The sequence below is a fragment of the Apiospora phragmitis genome (genome assembly GCF_038363925.1).
Source record: "Apiospora phragmitis strain CBS 135458 chromosome Unknown utg000010l:1.0-9815664.0:1.0-9183399.0, whole genome shotgun sequence".
NCBI lineage: Eukaryota > Fungi > Ascomycota > Sordariomycetes > Amphisphaeriales > Apiosporaceae > Apiospora > Apiospora phragmitis.
The window spans coordinates 6,620,168-6,635,024 of NW_027117409.1; the positions used below are offsets into that span (position 1 = coordinate 6,620,168).

Sequence of the window (14,857 nt, forward strand, 5' to 3'; positions counted from 1 at the left end):
GCCAACAGCTAGCTGTTCCTATCGACCCAGGTTGCCCCATCTAGTTTACTAGATGTCGTGCCGTATTAGAGTATACCACAAGTTTCATTCACAGGGTCAGAGGATTGCTATACTCAACACACCCGTCCTTCTGTTGCCATTCCTTTCCCCTTCTCCATGAGCGCGTGACTTCTCCAGCGTATCTTCCCTCTCGCACAACGGTCATACCGCACCCCATTACGACACGACATCTCCATCGCCGGCCCTATTGTCGTTGAACCAGCCGAATTTGCGCATGTTCCTCTTGGCTTTGGCATTCTTGAAGGCTTTCGGGTCTTTGTGGATGGGCTTGACGTACCAACCGCCTTCGTACCTGGCAAAGCCCGACGGTGGCTTTTGCCGCTGCCACTTCGTTTTGTGAGAGGAGAAGAGCTGCACAAGAAGTTTGATCAGCATCTCTGATCCTTCTATCTCTTTCTTCCCGGAAATCTAAGTACAGCAGAGCAGAGCAAGGGACTTACGCCGCAAAACCACACCATGGTGCTCATAAGCAGGGTGTACCCATAACGTAGATGTATATAGAAGAAGAAAAGCGAGCTTCGCAGCAGAGGCAACGGGCAGTACAGGCGCAGTAGAATGAGATCATAAATCAACAATAATGTACTGGCGAGTGTAGAGAGAGTGAGGGTTACCACAAGAACGACGGTCACGTTTTAATTGTCCCAGAATGTGTTTTGAGGCTGCCGTAATCCATACTTGTGTGACTGGCAACCGAGCAGCCTCATTGCCCAATGGCATACACCCTGTACCAGTCGGTCCTTCTGACTGGAAAGTGCAATTCGTATGACGGACAAGGTTTCCGGTCCTATGCACAGTAAGCTGTGGCGCAGCCCGTTTTAGCTGCCGTCACTTGCCGTTTGCCGTTTGCCGTTTGCTAAGCCACCATTTCGCTTAGAACGGCAGCAAAGACTGGCAGTGTATATAGCACTAGAAATATACGTCATTTGCAGATTTTAGGTAGGGCTCATGAACTTGGATCTAATAGATAATAGTAATCAACACCTCTGTTCCTTGCGTGGTTCAAATTATGTGAAGACTGATACGAAGATCGGGTCACAAGCCATCATATCTCAGGCATGTGGGTGATCCAGACGACTCATCAACGCCTATATCAAAATCAAATAGCTAGTTCGAAATATGTCTCGGAAAGCCCCTATAAGGCTGGCTTTTGAACAAGGTTCCTCGTCCTGATTCGCTCGTCGAGCAGATTTATGTAGTGTACACTTCAGTTTATATACAAGTCTAATCGCTTCGTATCTACAACACAAGACGTCGTTGTCTCATATCGCTTATTCGACAGGCATAACATTCGCCATCATCTTTGATCTATAGTTAGCATGGTAGTCTCAATAGGAGTTGGAAGGTACTCACGGCTGCCTGCTTGGGGCTGATGAATAATCCTGTCGCCTCTGCAAGCACAACGGGTGTCTCTCCCTCGCCGACTAAAGTCTCGATCCGGCCCTCGACCCAGGCTTTGCGGCCCTCAACCTTGGTCGTCGTGCCTCTCAGGACAACATATGTGCCTGCGGGTGTAGGTGCCCTGTAGTTGATATTCAGGTTGGCCGTCATCGCGACACCGTGGGGCAGAGCGCCTAAACAGCAGCGGGCCAGTCCCTCGTCCAGCATGGTGGCCAAAAAGCCACCATGAACAATCTTGGGGTGTCCGCACAGCTCCGAACCCAGGTACGAGATGGAAACGATAGACTTGCCGCCAGCCTCGACCCAGGCAAACGGGGGAACCACAACCTTGCCGGGCCCGCGTAAAGTGCCAGCCGTCAGGTTATTGACTCGGAAGGGTTCCGGTATTTTCAAATGTGGGCGCGATTCAGAGTACCCCGTCTTCGTCCGCATCTCTCGCGTTAACCAGTGGTTCGCAATGTATTCCTCGACCTCTATCTCCTGTTGGTCCTCCGGCGTGAACATAAGGAGAGTTTCCGCATCCGTAGCGGGCTGGAGTATCCCATTGAGGGCCGGTAAGGCAGGAGCGGCAGTCATGGCGAAACCGAGGGAGGTGAAGACGGCACCGATCGCTACAAAGTTGACTGTTCTTCGGAGTAACGAGGGTCTGGCTTGTACTGCGGCGGCTGTATGATATAGCAAACGATGGTGAGCAAGTGAAGACTGCACACGGCAACACAGTTCTAGTATAATATAGTCAAGTATGCAACTGACTCGAGCAAGAGCGAATATTGTGATCAGGAAAGATGCGCTGGTAGATAACGTACCGGACTGGGAATATGTTCTCGTAGCTTGTGCTTTGAGGAACGGCCTAGGTGTACTTATGAACCGGCGCGCCGGCGCGGAAAAAGGAGGGCGAGCCGCTAGGGCAGCGCATCGCATTCGCATGGCGTCCATCTCTGGTGTGCTGGGTTGCTCGCGGAAGGGGCCCGAGGTTGACGATGTGGAGGTTTTTTTTTTCGATGCGCCCCGGAGATTATCTGTCGAGCAGCACGGAGCAGGGATTGTAGATGGGCAACGTGGTAGACCAGTTACCTGGGCCTTCCCAGACGCCTAGGGGCTAGAACAGCTGGGCTTTCCCAACGATTTCGGCTCAAGATTTCCCTGCATGACACGCAAGGACGCTATTGTAGGAATGTTCAGTATTGGAAGAGGACCCAGAGAAGGAAGATGCCGAGGCATAGTCGGTGTCTGTCGGTGGGACATTCATCCGACGGTCCGATAGCTCAAATTGAGTCAAGTTATGACTTTAATAAGCCAAACCGGAAGTACATGTCATTAATATTCGAAGCTAGATGTTCTCTTGGTCTGAAGCTAACAGGATCTACCTAGATATCTCTGAATACCTATCACCAAGCTGCCGGAATCGGTATTGGGTGTTCCCACTGTAGGTAAGGTAGGCACTGCAAGTGACGAATGGCCCGGTTAGGCGGTGTACAACTGAAAGCCTGCTGTAGATGCAATCTAGGGGATCTAATCTAGGGGACAATTCCCACTCTACGTCATTTAAGGGTAGCACCCAAATGAGTGGAGAGCAGCAAGCAACACTGTTGATGATTGCTCTCCAGCTTGTTGATGCACCAGAGGCTAGAAACTTAAAACAAACGTGGTCGTACCAAGTACGTGGCAGCAGAAATGAATATTCCCGATTCGCAGATGGGCAGGCCAATGATCTGCTGCCCCAAGCCCTGACTAACCCCTCACCGAGAACTCCTCAAACCTGCTTGCACTGCAACTTCATACGAACGGTTACGCATCTTGCTGGCATCATAATCATGCCGTGTGACCCTTAATGTCGATCCTCCCTGGCGACACAAGTCATGTACATATAAGTAATTGGATTGTGATGTCTTGACAAAACAAACATTTCTATCTCCTAAGGCCCACCTTTCATATTACCTCGACATCCATCACACCAATCTTGCTGCCAGTATATACACGCAATTTAAGCCAGTACCCCTCCAACACAGGTAGCAATGGCCACGGCTGAGACAGCTAAGCTCGGTGAGCCTCATGCGCCCAAAGAGGCATCCAGAAGTGCCTTCCTGGAATTCGAGAAGGACCTGAAGCATCTTCTCAAGCACGAACGCAGAGACAAGGCCAAGCATGAGTTGCCATACTTCGAGGCCATCGCCCACCTTTCCGACGAGGACCTGACCTCTTTTACGGTCGACGACTTTGTGTCCGTCCGCCACGCAGAGGTTGCGTACGGCCACATCCTCTTCGGCAAGCTACGCATTCCCACCATGCCCGAGACTGGCCCATGCTATATTCACTTCAGGGCCTTTGAGCCAGGCCCAGAAGAAGGCAAAACGGCCGAGGTCCATTCCCTTCACACCGTACGGGCGGAATTGCCAGACGGAGGCTTCTCCTACAAAGCTGTATTCGCCAAGGACGACCCTCTGGAGTGGTTCGATACTTAGGAAGGCTAGCGATAAGATTGGCCGTGCTGGTGGGCTGAGAAGCAAATTTCCAGTAGTAGCAGGCTCGGTCTGGTTCAACGCAAGCGATGGTCACGTTGATACGATATTGTGCAGTCAGCTAGCTATGTAATCAAGCAGATGGCTACTCGAGCAAGTTCCGCCATAACATGCATGCTGATGTGTTAATATGATATGTACGTTCAATCATTGCGACCCTTCCCACCTCACAGAGAAGCGCCGCACCCAAGATTGTGCGCTGGGAGTTGTTCTTCATTTCTTCGAGAACTTCAATGGTCGTGGGCCGCTCCTAAGATAGCAGCTACCTCGCATCGAACATTTTGTTGCTCGCGAATGTATTTTTTTTTGCGTTGTTCATTTATAATATGGAAAGAAGGGAAAGAAAAAAATATTTGCGCGCGGTCCACGAGACTTTTATTCACCCAATTCAGCCACTGCGTTCTCTGTGGAGCTGTGGCTTGATTGGCTTTAGTGGCTTTAGTGGCTGCCGACTGTAGCCGTACCCACTTGTTAACATTGAAGCCCCTGTCCACCGATCATCCACCCGTTCCGTCCACTTGACGTTGGACAGCAAGGCCCGAAGCTGGCATGCTTGTCTTCCATGCCAATTGATTTGATTGTCCACGTCCCATATCACTCATTATACCGCATTTTCTCCATATCGTACATATTCTCTCTTTTGTTTTACTAATTCCTTACCCCTTCGATCCGTTCCAGCTATGGCAAATACTACTATGCACGCAGCGCAATCGCTTCCGAGGTTCTTATTGCCTCGTATTAGTTGGCAAGGGCCAGCCACGACTTCACGGGGCTTTAAATCGGGCATCATACTGTCACAACATATTCAAGCAGCGACTTTCCAGCCAGACAATGCCTCGGGCTCAAGCACAAGCTGGCGAGCTCTTCACTCGGAGACGAGGTCGCAACCTCAGCGCCCCTCCTCTATCCTCCGAAACCCGGCTCTCCGACGGTCTTTCCACTCGACGGTGCCACGGATGCGTGACCACCATTTCGATACCCTGAAGTTTGTACAACGGCTGCAGAGCGAAGGCTTCACCGAGGATCAGTCGGCGGCGATGATGAAGGTCCTCAACGACGTCATCGAGGAGAGGTTTGTTTGGCCGATATCGCTTTTACTGGAGCGGCAGTTTGCTAACAACCCCCAAGCATACAAAACCTGACCCGAACCATGGTCCTCCGCGAAGATGCGGCAAAGGCGACCTACACCCAAAAAGTAGACTTTGCCAAGCTGCGCTCCGAGTTGCTCTCGGCGGACAGCACCGAGTCGAGTACAACGCGCGTGGAGCATGAGCGCCTCACCAACGACATCACCAAGCTGAACAGCCGGTTACGCGACGAAATCGGCCGCACGCAGGCTTCTGTGCGGCTTGATCTCAACCTGGAAAAGGGGCGTATACGGGAGGAGGCCGCAAACCAAGAGCTGAAGATCAAGGAGACAGAAACAAAGATTGAGCAGGAAGTCGCGACTCTGCGGGAGAAGCTGGAGCAGGTCAAGTTCCAAACCCTGCAGTGGCTTATGGGTGTATGCACTGGTTTCGCTGCTCTGCTTCTTGGTGCCTGGAGACTCCTTATGTAAGACGAGAGTCAAATCAGATGAGCTTGCCCTGTTTCTTCCTGATCAGTTGCCACTTTGCACTCCTGGGTGGTGTATGCGGGAAATACGAAGGGTATCGTGGATGCAAACATTCAGTTGCTAGGCTGCTATGGCAGGGTAGCGGTGATGTGTCTTGAAATACATATAGTGAGTGTATCAAGGCCTAGATCAAATATGGGTGGGAAATCAGACCCCAATCACGCATACAACTGTACTAGAAGTTTTCATTGTACCTTTGCTATATTTCAGCGAAATCAAACAAACGTTTAAAGTACGATCTGCTGTGAACGACAGGGCGAATGGACAACCAGTAGACTGCTGCGATGTAGTAAGATATGAGCAGTGTATGGCCAGCTTCAATCTGTAAGCGAACTCCATGCAGTTGGGATGCATCTGCCTCTTGCCTCGAAGGAAAATCATTGTGGCTATGCATGCTGCATGCTGACAGGACTATCTTGTTGGCACATCATCTCGCATAGTCGGTATTACGACGGATGTCGACATGAAGAATGCTTCGAAATACTCAGCTGTGTCGTTAGCCTCCATAAACTTTCTGTGATTCAATTCTTGAGATCTATCTGCGATGTAACCAAAAGCTCCATTCCAGAATCGAGAGGTAAGTATACGCGCGTAACAACCCATTCCCCTATATTCCTTGGGACCGAACCACTTATACCCCTGCCGTCATCAAGACATGGTCTTGTTACCTATTCAAGATCCTCGGTACGGAGTCCGACTTCCCGGAAAGCCGTTGTTTATAATGCGGGTTCTCGTTGTAGGTGCGATCTCGGTCTTTGAAGGCGACGAGCCTTAGCTTCTAGCAAGACGGAGACATCTTCACGCCGGGACTATCATGGATTACTGCAAAGAAACATCTCAAGAGTATGCTATGGATCGGTTGCAGTCAAGATGAGATGGGGAAAAGTGCCTTCCTAGAGCCAGTGTTTGGCGAGACCGGTTCTTGGGCTTTCAGTAATGTACATCGCCCAACTCAAGACTAATGTGGTATCGCTCTAAGTACTTGACTATTCGCCAGGGCCCAATGCTCAATACCTTGTTTCTGCCAATGAAAAATATTAATGAAGACGTATTGCCCCTTTTAGCTTGTATCGACTTATACTTGTTATATCTACTCTAGAAGAGTATACACCTCTTAGCATCAGAGCGCCGATGCCGCTAGAGCTGCAAGATACAAGATAAGTATGCGGATAAGAAGGTCTCATCAATGCTCTCAGTTAGCTCGGATCTGGTTACGTCGCATCTACCATGCAGGCCCTGAACCCCACCCCAGTCCTTGATGATGTCTTCTTGGTCTTACTCGTCCTTGATATATTGGCCCATCCAGGCGCTGGCTACTTATGTCCACTTGTTGTCAGACTTCTCAGCTGGTAAGCCTGAATCCTGTTGGCCAATTTCCAGCTGCATTATGAAGAACCTAATTTTTTACTTTCTCATTTTGTTGCCTTCAGCAGCTCCGGCAGCTCCAACAGTAACTGTACTCAATGGAACCTACGAAGGGCTTAGCCTACCTGAGTTCCAGCAGGATGTATTTCTGGGTATTCCGTACGCGCGGGATACGGGCGGACTTAACCGGTTCCGTATACCTCAATCTTTGAATGAGACCTGGGATGGGACTCGTCCGGCAAAGCAGTATGGGCATGCATGTCCAGATGAGAACGTGAGTTCCGACGGCATCTATGGCATGGGCGAGGATTGCTTAAGCATCAACATTGTGCGGCCCGTCGGGGTTGACAACAGCTCCAAACTGCCAATTATGCTTTGGATACACGGGGGGAGGTATGTACAAACGGGTGTTTCGATCGGGCCTGAATCAGGTGGTCAAGCTGACTTGAGGATGTATCTACCATCGACAGCTACCAGGTCGGGACAACGGGCCTCCCTACTTACAACCTGACGTTTCTTGTTCAGAGAGCAGTCGAAATTGGCCTGCCGATGATCGGTGCCAGTATCAATTATAGAAAAGGCGGATGGGGAAATATGTATTCTCGTGAAATACAAGGTACCGGCCAAACGAACCTATCGCTACGAGATATGCGCAAGGCGCTTGCTTGGATCCAGGAGAACGTGAAGGCATTTGGTGGCGACCCCGAAAACGTCACCATATGGGGAGAGTCATCGGGCTCCTTTGCTGTGGTATGGCTGACACTAGGAAGAAAGCGAGAAGTTGGATGGCTGACATAAATACAGGGCCAGCTGCTGATGACTTACGGAGGACGTACGGATGGCTTGTTTCACCGGTCGATACAGGAAAGCGGCTCCGCAGCAACAGTAAGTGGCTAAACTCATTCATTTAAAGTCATGAAACTGATTATGTCGCCAGGCTTGGTATAACGGATCTGACTGGTACCAACCCATCTATGATAAAATCGTGAACCAGGTCAACTGTAGTGATACTCCCGATACATTGGCTTGTTTAAGAACTGTCGACTACGGTACTCTCTACCCTTTCATGGCATCGTCGAAAGTGGGCGGACCTGGGTTCTATCCCACAGTGGTAAGTGTCAAAGTGATTGATTACAGAAGAGCCCCTGAATACTGCGTTTTTAAATGCAAAGGGGGAAAAGGAGTGCTGACTCGAAACGCCGATGGGTGTAGGACGGAGACATCATACCCAACTACCCAACCGAGCTCCTCCACTCCGGCCGCTTCGCGCACGTCCCGCACCTCTACGGCACCAACTCGGACGAGGGCACCGACAACGCCCCGAAGGGGCCCATCAACACCGACGCCGACCTGCGCGACTACCTGGAGCACGGCGTGGGCTTCGGATTCCCGGCCCCGGCCGTCGCGCGCATCTTGGAGCTCTACCCGGACGACCCGGCACAGGGCATCCCGCTCGACACGGGCGCCGAGCGCTTCGCCGACGCGGGCGGCTGGCAGTACAAGCGGGCCGCGGCCATTGTCGGCGACGTGTTCTACCACGCGCCGCGGCTCGACGATGCGCGATACTACGCGCGGCACTCGCCCGACACCTACATCTACCGCTTTAACACGCGCGGGTATGTCGGCGGTAACGGCAGTGGCGGCGGTAGTAATGGAACGGTAGGCGGCGGCGGAGGAAGCCTGGCGCCCGCCTACAATGGCGTGGCGCACTACACCGAGGTCGCCTTCGTGTTCGGCAATCCCGCGTATGTCGGGCCTTGGCCCGGGTATAGGGCCCTCAGCGAGCAGATGCAGGACCAGTGGATCCGGTTCGCGCATCATGGGAACCCCAATGGCGAGGGGCTGCCCGTGTGGCCGCGTTACGGAGATGGGGACAAGGGGCTGAACTTGGTACTGCAGACTCAGGGGCAGGGCGGATCGCATGTGGAAGAGGATACATATAGGTTGGCTGGCAGGGAGTACCTCACGCAATGGGCTCGCCGACGTCACGTGTGACGAGATGGATGTTTGCCGTTGTGCCGTATCGAGGAGGAGCGTTCTGGGAGTGACACCTAAGCTGGCATAGACCATGGAAGGGCATAATAATATCTTACATGACGTGATACATACATACTTAGGGGTATACTAGAGTTGCGATAACAGATTGTTGGTATACATGGGCAATTCATCGAACGCCACATCCTCATTCACATTCAGCCTCCTACACTGAACCTCGCACATCCTGTCCGAGGGCCATCTGCGGCCAAGCAAGACGATGACGGGGAGGCCCACGGTGTCTGCATCCTTCATCTTCCAGGGAAAGACTCCGCCCTGTCGTCGAGGACGGCGTCGACCTGCTGCTGCTCACCGACGAGTTGATCATAGACGAGGTTTGCATCCTCATCTGGGACGCTCCGGCCGGGAATGACGACGACCTCGAAGGGTGCGATCGCGCGCGGCCAGTTCAGCCCCTTCTCATCGGCCAGGTGGTTTGCGACTGCGCCTATGATTCGTGAGACGCCGATGCCGTGGCAACCCATCTGCATGGGGGTCAAGACGTTCTCGCGCAGCTGTACGTTTGCACCGAGGGGTTTCGAATAACGAGCGCCGAGATGGAATGTATGGCCCAGCTCGACAGCTTTCTCTACCTTTAGCTTACCCGATTCGCAATGAGCGCAGTTGTCACCATCGCGGATACGGAGGGCATTGATGAGCTGGCCACCTTCGCTGCTGGTAATAGTTTCGATCTTGATTGACGAGACACTGAGGTTAGAGCCGGCTGGTAATTGTTGCGGGTGGCTACCCCTTTTTATAGATTCTCTGACGGTTGGGCTCATTCTCCTATCGACGACGTTGATGAGCTTCAGCACCTTTCTGGATGACTCAGACTCTTGTGTCGAGTCCTGGGTCCAGAAGGCTATCGAGTCCTCCATGCTAGAGTCTAGCTCCGGTACGACTGATTTAATTGCATGGGTGTTGATATCGGACTCGGACAATCCAGGTACGTTCGGATACCAGACATTGACTAGTGAAGTGCGGTCTTTGGATACACCACGCCATACCCGTGCTTTGGCGACACTTTGTTCTTGCGAAGGCGGCCTCGCAAGAGCAAGTTCTTCATTGGCAACATATGAGCAGCTGTTGCAGCTTATCACCATGTCCTCGCCGATTGACGAGGGCAGGTGGTACTCGTGGCTCAAATCGCCGCCTATATCCCCAGAGCTAGCTTCAGCTACCACATACGGGATCTTGAGCTCGTCGAAGAGTCGAGAGTATGCGGCCCGAACTTCTTCGTAGGACTGCAGCGCTGCATCGATACTGGCATCAAAAGTGTAGAGGTCCTTCATGAGGAATTCTCTTGAACGGAGAACACCTTGACGCGGCCGTAGCTCGTCTCGATATTTACGTCCGATCTGGTATAAACGGAGCGGAAGATTCTTATAGGATGTGACGAGTTTCGAGACCAGATTTGTGATTTCCTCCTCATGAGTGGGGGCTAGTAGTAATGGCGCATCTTTCCTGTCGCTAAGACGGAACAGTTCTGGGCCATATGCCTCCAACCGATTTGTCCTCTTCCATAGGGCCTGGGGCGAAAGAGATGAGAGTGACACCTTGGAGGCGCCAACCGAAAGCATGTGTTTGTCTATCAGTTTTTCGAGCTTTTCCTGCACTCTGAGGCCAAGTGGAAGCATGTGAAAGACACCGGGATGGGATTGCCGCAAGTAACCAGCCCGGACCAGCTTCGAATGTCCATCCCCATTGTCAGCCTGAGCAAGACCACCTGTGGGCAGCCAAGTTCTTGACAAACATGCTCTCTGACGAGCTAGCGTACTGGATTTAGAGATGCTGGCCCTGAAGTGAGGTTGCTTTGAACCTTTGAGGGAGACTCTAGTCAAAGCTGCCACCTGGGGTGAACATGTTTGAAACATCATGTCATTGCCCAACCCACCAATCGAAGGGGGAAAAAGCTCAAGACCGAAGTATGTTATCAAGACTGAAAAAACGTAGGGCCAAGATAAACTGCAGATATAACGAACGAAATAAGACACCATACGTGTTTTGATTATTGATGGGGTTCAAGGAGATCCCTCAAGACGGATGGGATTCGTCTTGAAAATGGGAACCGTTGGCACAGCCTTGCATTGCTATATTGGGTATGGAGTGGAACGGACGAACTTTGCGCAACCTCAGTGATTGGTCATCCTTATCACCCACTCCCACTATCGTCAGCCTTGCATCGCCCCGCAATAATTTTTCTTAATTCTTTTGGCAGTACCTTCCAAACTTGAGATAACTGACAAGTCCCGAGTCCCAATTCCCGAAATTTCGTAGGGACTGTATTCTTGTTGGCTTTCTCCAATTTCAACTGCCTTTGTTTGTACTTAGGCCCTGGAAACCCATAACATATCCCGGATCGAATGCGACTTGGTCGGTCTTACGCAGAAGAACAATGTCCGCCTTCACTGATGCGGCCCTGTCGAGCTTGACAGCCAAGATCGACAAGAAGCTGTCGGAGCAGAAATCTGGGAACAACCCCAAGTCGGCTGACAATACCAAGCCGGCGGGCAACCCAAAGTCAGCGGGCAACCCAAAATCAACAGACAAGCCTAAGTCGACGGATAAGTCAAAGCCGGCGGACAAGCCAAAGCCGTCTCAACCTGCTCAGCCACAAGCCAACCTGAAGAGAAAACGACAGGAAGAGAAGACGGAACAGGCGAGCAATAAGAAGGACAGGAAAGACCAATCATCAAAACCGTCGGGGAAGCAAAACAAGCCGAACAAGAGTGAGCAAAATGGCAAACCACCAACCCCGAAGAAGGGACAGGGCCCCAATGCTCTCCTCGACGAAATCATGGCATTAGGAGGAGACGAGAAGGACCTGGAACTCGTCGGAGACGTCGACTCCGAAGATGAAACCTATGGTGACCAGAAGGGCGGAGACAAGGCCCTCCAAGCTGAATTGGCCAAGTTCGCTTCAGGGCTTGGCTTTGAGAAAGTGCAGCCCGAGGAGGCGGTCGAGGAAGAAGAGGAAGAAGAGGAAGAGGAGGAGGAGGAGGAGGAGGAGGAGGAGGGAGGAAGCCCCCCAGCAAGATGAGGAATGGGAAGAAGCATCCTCCTCAGAGGAGGACGAACCGAAGAGCAAAGACGAGCTGGCACAGAAGGCAAAGCGGAAGACGGTCAGTAAGCCTCACCGTATTCATTTGTAGCTGCAAGGACTTCTCTCTGACATTATACTCTTGACAGATCTTCGAAGCCAGAGCCGACTGGCACGCCACAGAGCTGAGGGAATTGCCCGAGCCCAAATCTGACCATGTCGCTCCGTTCCTCCCTGCCCTCAACAGTCTTAAGGCTTACGCCGCTTCACTTCTGGATGAAGATATCGCCGCCTACAGCAAGACGTTATCCGCATCTTCGTCGCATAAATTCATGTCTACTATTATGTCCTCCGGTACTGTTTCGGATAAAACGTCTGCATTGACCCTGGCCATCCAAGAGTCTCCTGTTCACAGCATCAAGCTCCTGGAGAATTTAATGGGTCTTGCCGCTAAGCGCAGCCGTGGGCAGGCTCTGGCAGCAGCAGCAGCCCTTGTTGATTTACTCGGCCTTGGCAATATCCTGCCGCCAAATCGCCGTTTGCGCCCATTCATATCCCAAAGTGGCCTAATCGGTACTCTGCAAAAGTTCAACACGAAGACCTGGTCTTCGAACCAATCCCTGCCTGGAAAGATCAACAAAGAGCATTTGATCTACTGGGCGTTCGAGGATTGGCTCAAAGATGCCTACTTCAAGTTTATCCAGACTCTCGAAACCTGGTGCGACGATGAGGTCGAATACTCACGTGTCAGAGCAATTGACATGGTGTACGCTCTTTTGAAAGACAAGCCGGAGCAAGAGGCCAATCTTCTGAGGCTGTTAGTGAACAAGCTCGGAGATCGCGAGAGGAAGATTGCTTCCAGAGCGTCGTATCTGCTCCTGCAGCTGGTCAACCTTCATCCGGGCATGAAGGCTGTGGTGATTCGATCCGTGGAGCAAGAGATCATCTTCAAACCCGGCCAAAGCGTCCGTGCCAAATACTACGCAGTCAACACCCTGAACCAGACTATTCTTAGCAGCAAAGAACCTCAAATTGCGGACTCGCTTCTGAAGATTTACTTCGGGATGTTCGTTTCTCTACTGAAGACTGGAGCACTGGCCGAGGTCGACTTCTCGGCCACGTCGAAAGTTGAGAAGAAGAAGAGGAAACAGCGGCGGTCTTCCGGCCCCCCTAAGGAGTCCGACAAAGATGCTAACGTTGGGCAAGGTGAGCGAGAGGCTGCCGAGAAGCTAGTCTCTGCCATCTTGACCGGCATCAACCGCGCGGTGCCCTTCTCCGAAACAGACTCTTCTACGTAAGTTCGGTCTCGCCCATTACAGTGAACATTTCTAACCAATCTCAGTCTTGAATCGCATCTCGACACGTTATTCAGGGTTACTCACTCATCCAACTTCAACACTAGCATACAGGCTTTGATGTTGATTCAACAGCTTGTTGCTACCAAGCACCTTGCTACGGAGCGATTCTACCGAACTCTATATGAGTCGCTTCTGGATACTCGCCTCGCAACGTCTTCGAAACAGGCACTCTATCTTAACCTGCTGTACCGCAGTCTTAAAGCGGACGTGGATGTGCGGCGAGTGAAGGCCTTCGTCAAGAGGATGCTTCAAATATTGCACTTGCAGCAACCTTCTTTCGTCTGTGGTATTCTGTACCTCACCATGGAGCTTTACGGGGTTTTCCCTGGTCTGAAGTCTCTGCTTACCGACCCAGAGGAACACGATGACGTCCCCGATGCCTCTCCAGAGGATGACGCAGTCACTGATGGGTTGATCGCTGATTCCGCTCGTCCAAAGGATGCTTATGACGGACGTAAACGAAACCCGGAATATAGCAATGCTCATCTCAGCTGTCTCTGGGAAGTGGTTCCTTTCCTGAATCATTACCATCCTTCTGTTGATGTTTATGCCAAGAGTCTCCTGAATGGCCTGAAGCCGGCGCAGAAGCCTGATTTGTCCAATCACACGCTGATTCATTTCCTCGACAAATTTGTGTACCGCAACCCGAAGGCTTCCGATGGCATGAAGGGCAATTCGCTCATGCAGCCTGTGGCCGCCACTGGACAAGGCCAGATCTTGCTCTCAGGCAAGTCATCCGCCAAGACTGGTGCGCCATTGAACTCGGCATCCTTCTGGAACAAGAAGGCCGGCGATGTTGCGGTTGAAGATGTGTTCTTCCATGAGTACTTCAACCAGATCGGCAAGCCAGCTCAAGCCGAGCGGGTTAAGAAGGCCAAGGCGAGCGCCGAGGATGGCGCCGAGGCTGATGAGTCTGGCGATGAAGAGGAGATCTGGAACGCGCTTACAGCGTCGCGACCTGAGGTGGAGATCGACGATGAGAGTGATGTGGGATCTGATTTCGAGGACTTGATGAGTCTCGACGGCTCTGACGAAGAAGCCGGCGGCGATGCGGAAGAGGAAATGGACGTGGACGGAATGTCTGAAGGCAGCGCGCCGGACTTCTCGGATGTATCATCACTCGGCTTCAGTGACGACGACGACGAAGAAGGTGGCGCAGCTGTCGCAGAAGACAAGGAGGATGACAAGAAGCCCCAGTCTGAGCGCACAAAGAGGAAGAAGATGCTCAGAAGCCTTCCGACATTTGCCACTGCCGACGACTACGCGGCAATGCTGGCCGAAGAGGATGATGGGAGATGTTAGTCGGTATGTGGTTTACCTAATAGACAGATATCTATGTAGCATTATCATCGTCGTACGTGGATGAGAGAGGGGGGAAGGAGGCAGTAACGAATGAGAAGCTTCCCAAATAAGATGCAAAATATCTATTAAAACCCATGGCAACATGATTGCTTGATTCATACAAATC

At 51.8% G+C, this 14,857-nt stretch overlaps 7 protein-coding genes across 7 annotated transcripts; 4 read left to right on the plus strand and 3 right to left on the minus strand.

Annotated features, from left to right (window-relative positions):
* Positions 1 to 216: 216 nt before the first annotated feature.
* PG994_011776 (uncharacterized protein) lies at positions 217 to 518 on the minus strand (the record flags this gene model as incomplete). The annotated part of the gene is made up of 2 exons (XM_066863185.1): positions 217 to 411; positions 501 to 518. 2 exons carry the CDS (start codon positions 516 to 518, stop codon positions 217 to 219), a joined length of 213 nt encoding a protein of 70 aa, XP_066712295.1.
* An 810-nt stretch (positions 519 to 1,328) lies between these two features.
* PG994_011777 (adenylylsulfate kinase) lies at positions 1,329 to 2,034 on the minus strand (the record flags this gene model as incomplete). Its single annotated transcript, XM_066863186.1, has 2 exons — positions 1,329 to 1,358; positions 1,411 to 2,034. The coding sequence occupies 2 exons, from the start codon at positions 2,032 to 2,034 to the stop codon at positions 1,329 to 1,331; spliced, it is 654 nt and encodes a 217-aa protein (XP_066712296.1).
* A 1,439-nt stretch (positions 2,035 to 3,473) lies between these two features.
* Positions 3,474 to 3,920, plus strand: PG994_011778 (uncharacterized protein; the record flags this gene model as incomplete). The annotated part of the gene is made up of 1 exon (XM_066863187.1): positions 3,474 to 3,920. The coding sequence occupies one exon, from the start codon at positions 3,474 to 3,476 to the stop codon at positions 3,918 to 3,920; it is 447 nt and encodes a 148-aa protein (XP_066712297.1).
* Positions 3,921 to 4,657: 737 nt separating this feature from the next.
* On the plus strand, positions 4,658 to 5,535 carry PG994_011779 (uncharacterized protein; the record flags this gene model as incomplete). The annotated part of the gene is made up of 2 exons (XM_066863188.1): positions 4,658 to 5,049; positions 5,106 to 5,535. 2 exons carry the CDS (start codon positions 4,658 to 4,660, stop codon positions 5,533 to 5,535), a joined length of 822 nt encoding a protein of 273 aa, XP_066712298.1.
* Positions 5,536 to 6,979: 1,444 nt separating this feature from the next.
* On the plus strand, positions 6,980 to 8,952 carry PG994_011780 (uncharacterized protein; the record flags this gene model as incomplete). Its single annotated transcript, XM_066863189.1, has 5 exons — positions 6,980 to 7,350; positions 7,428 to 7,707; positions 7,762 to 7,842; positions 7,895 to 8,068; positions 8,170 to 8,952. 5 exons carry the CDS (start codon positions 6,980 to 6,982, stop codon positions 8,950 to 8,952), a joined length of 1,689 nt encoding a protein of 562 aa, XP_066712299.1.
* Positions 8,953 to 9,242: 290 nt separating this feature from the next.
* PG994_011781 (prolyl-tRNA synthetase) lies at positions 9,243 to 10,571 on the minus strand (the record flags this gene model as incomplete). The annotated part of the gene is made up of 1 exon (XM_066863190.1): positions 9,243 to 10,571. One exon carries the CDS (start codon positions 10,569 to 10,571, stop codon positions 9,243 to 9,245), a length of 1,329 nt encoding a protein of 442 aa, XP_066712300.1.
* Positions 10,572 to 11,386: 815 nt separating this feature from the next.
* Positions 11,387 to 14,691, plus strand: PG994_011782 (CBF/Mak21 family-domain-containing protein; the record flags this gene model as incomplete). The annotated part of the gene is made up of 4 exons (XM_066863191.1): positions 11,387 to 11,950; positions 12,024 to 12,113; positions 12,181 to 13,325; positions 13,374 to 14,691. The coding sequence occupies 4 exons, from the start codon at positions 11,387 to 11,389 to the stop codon at positions 14,689 to 14,691; spliced, it is 3,117 nt and encodes a 1,038-aa protein (XP_066712301.1).
* Between the last annotated feature and the right edge of the window lie 166 nt (positions 14,692 to 14,857).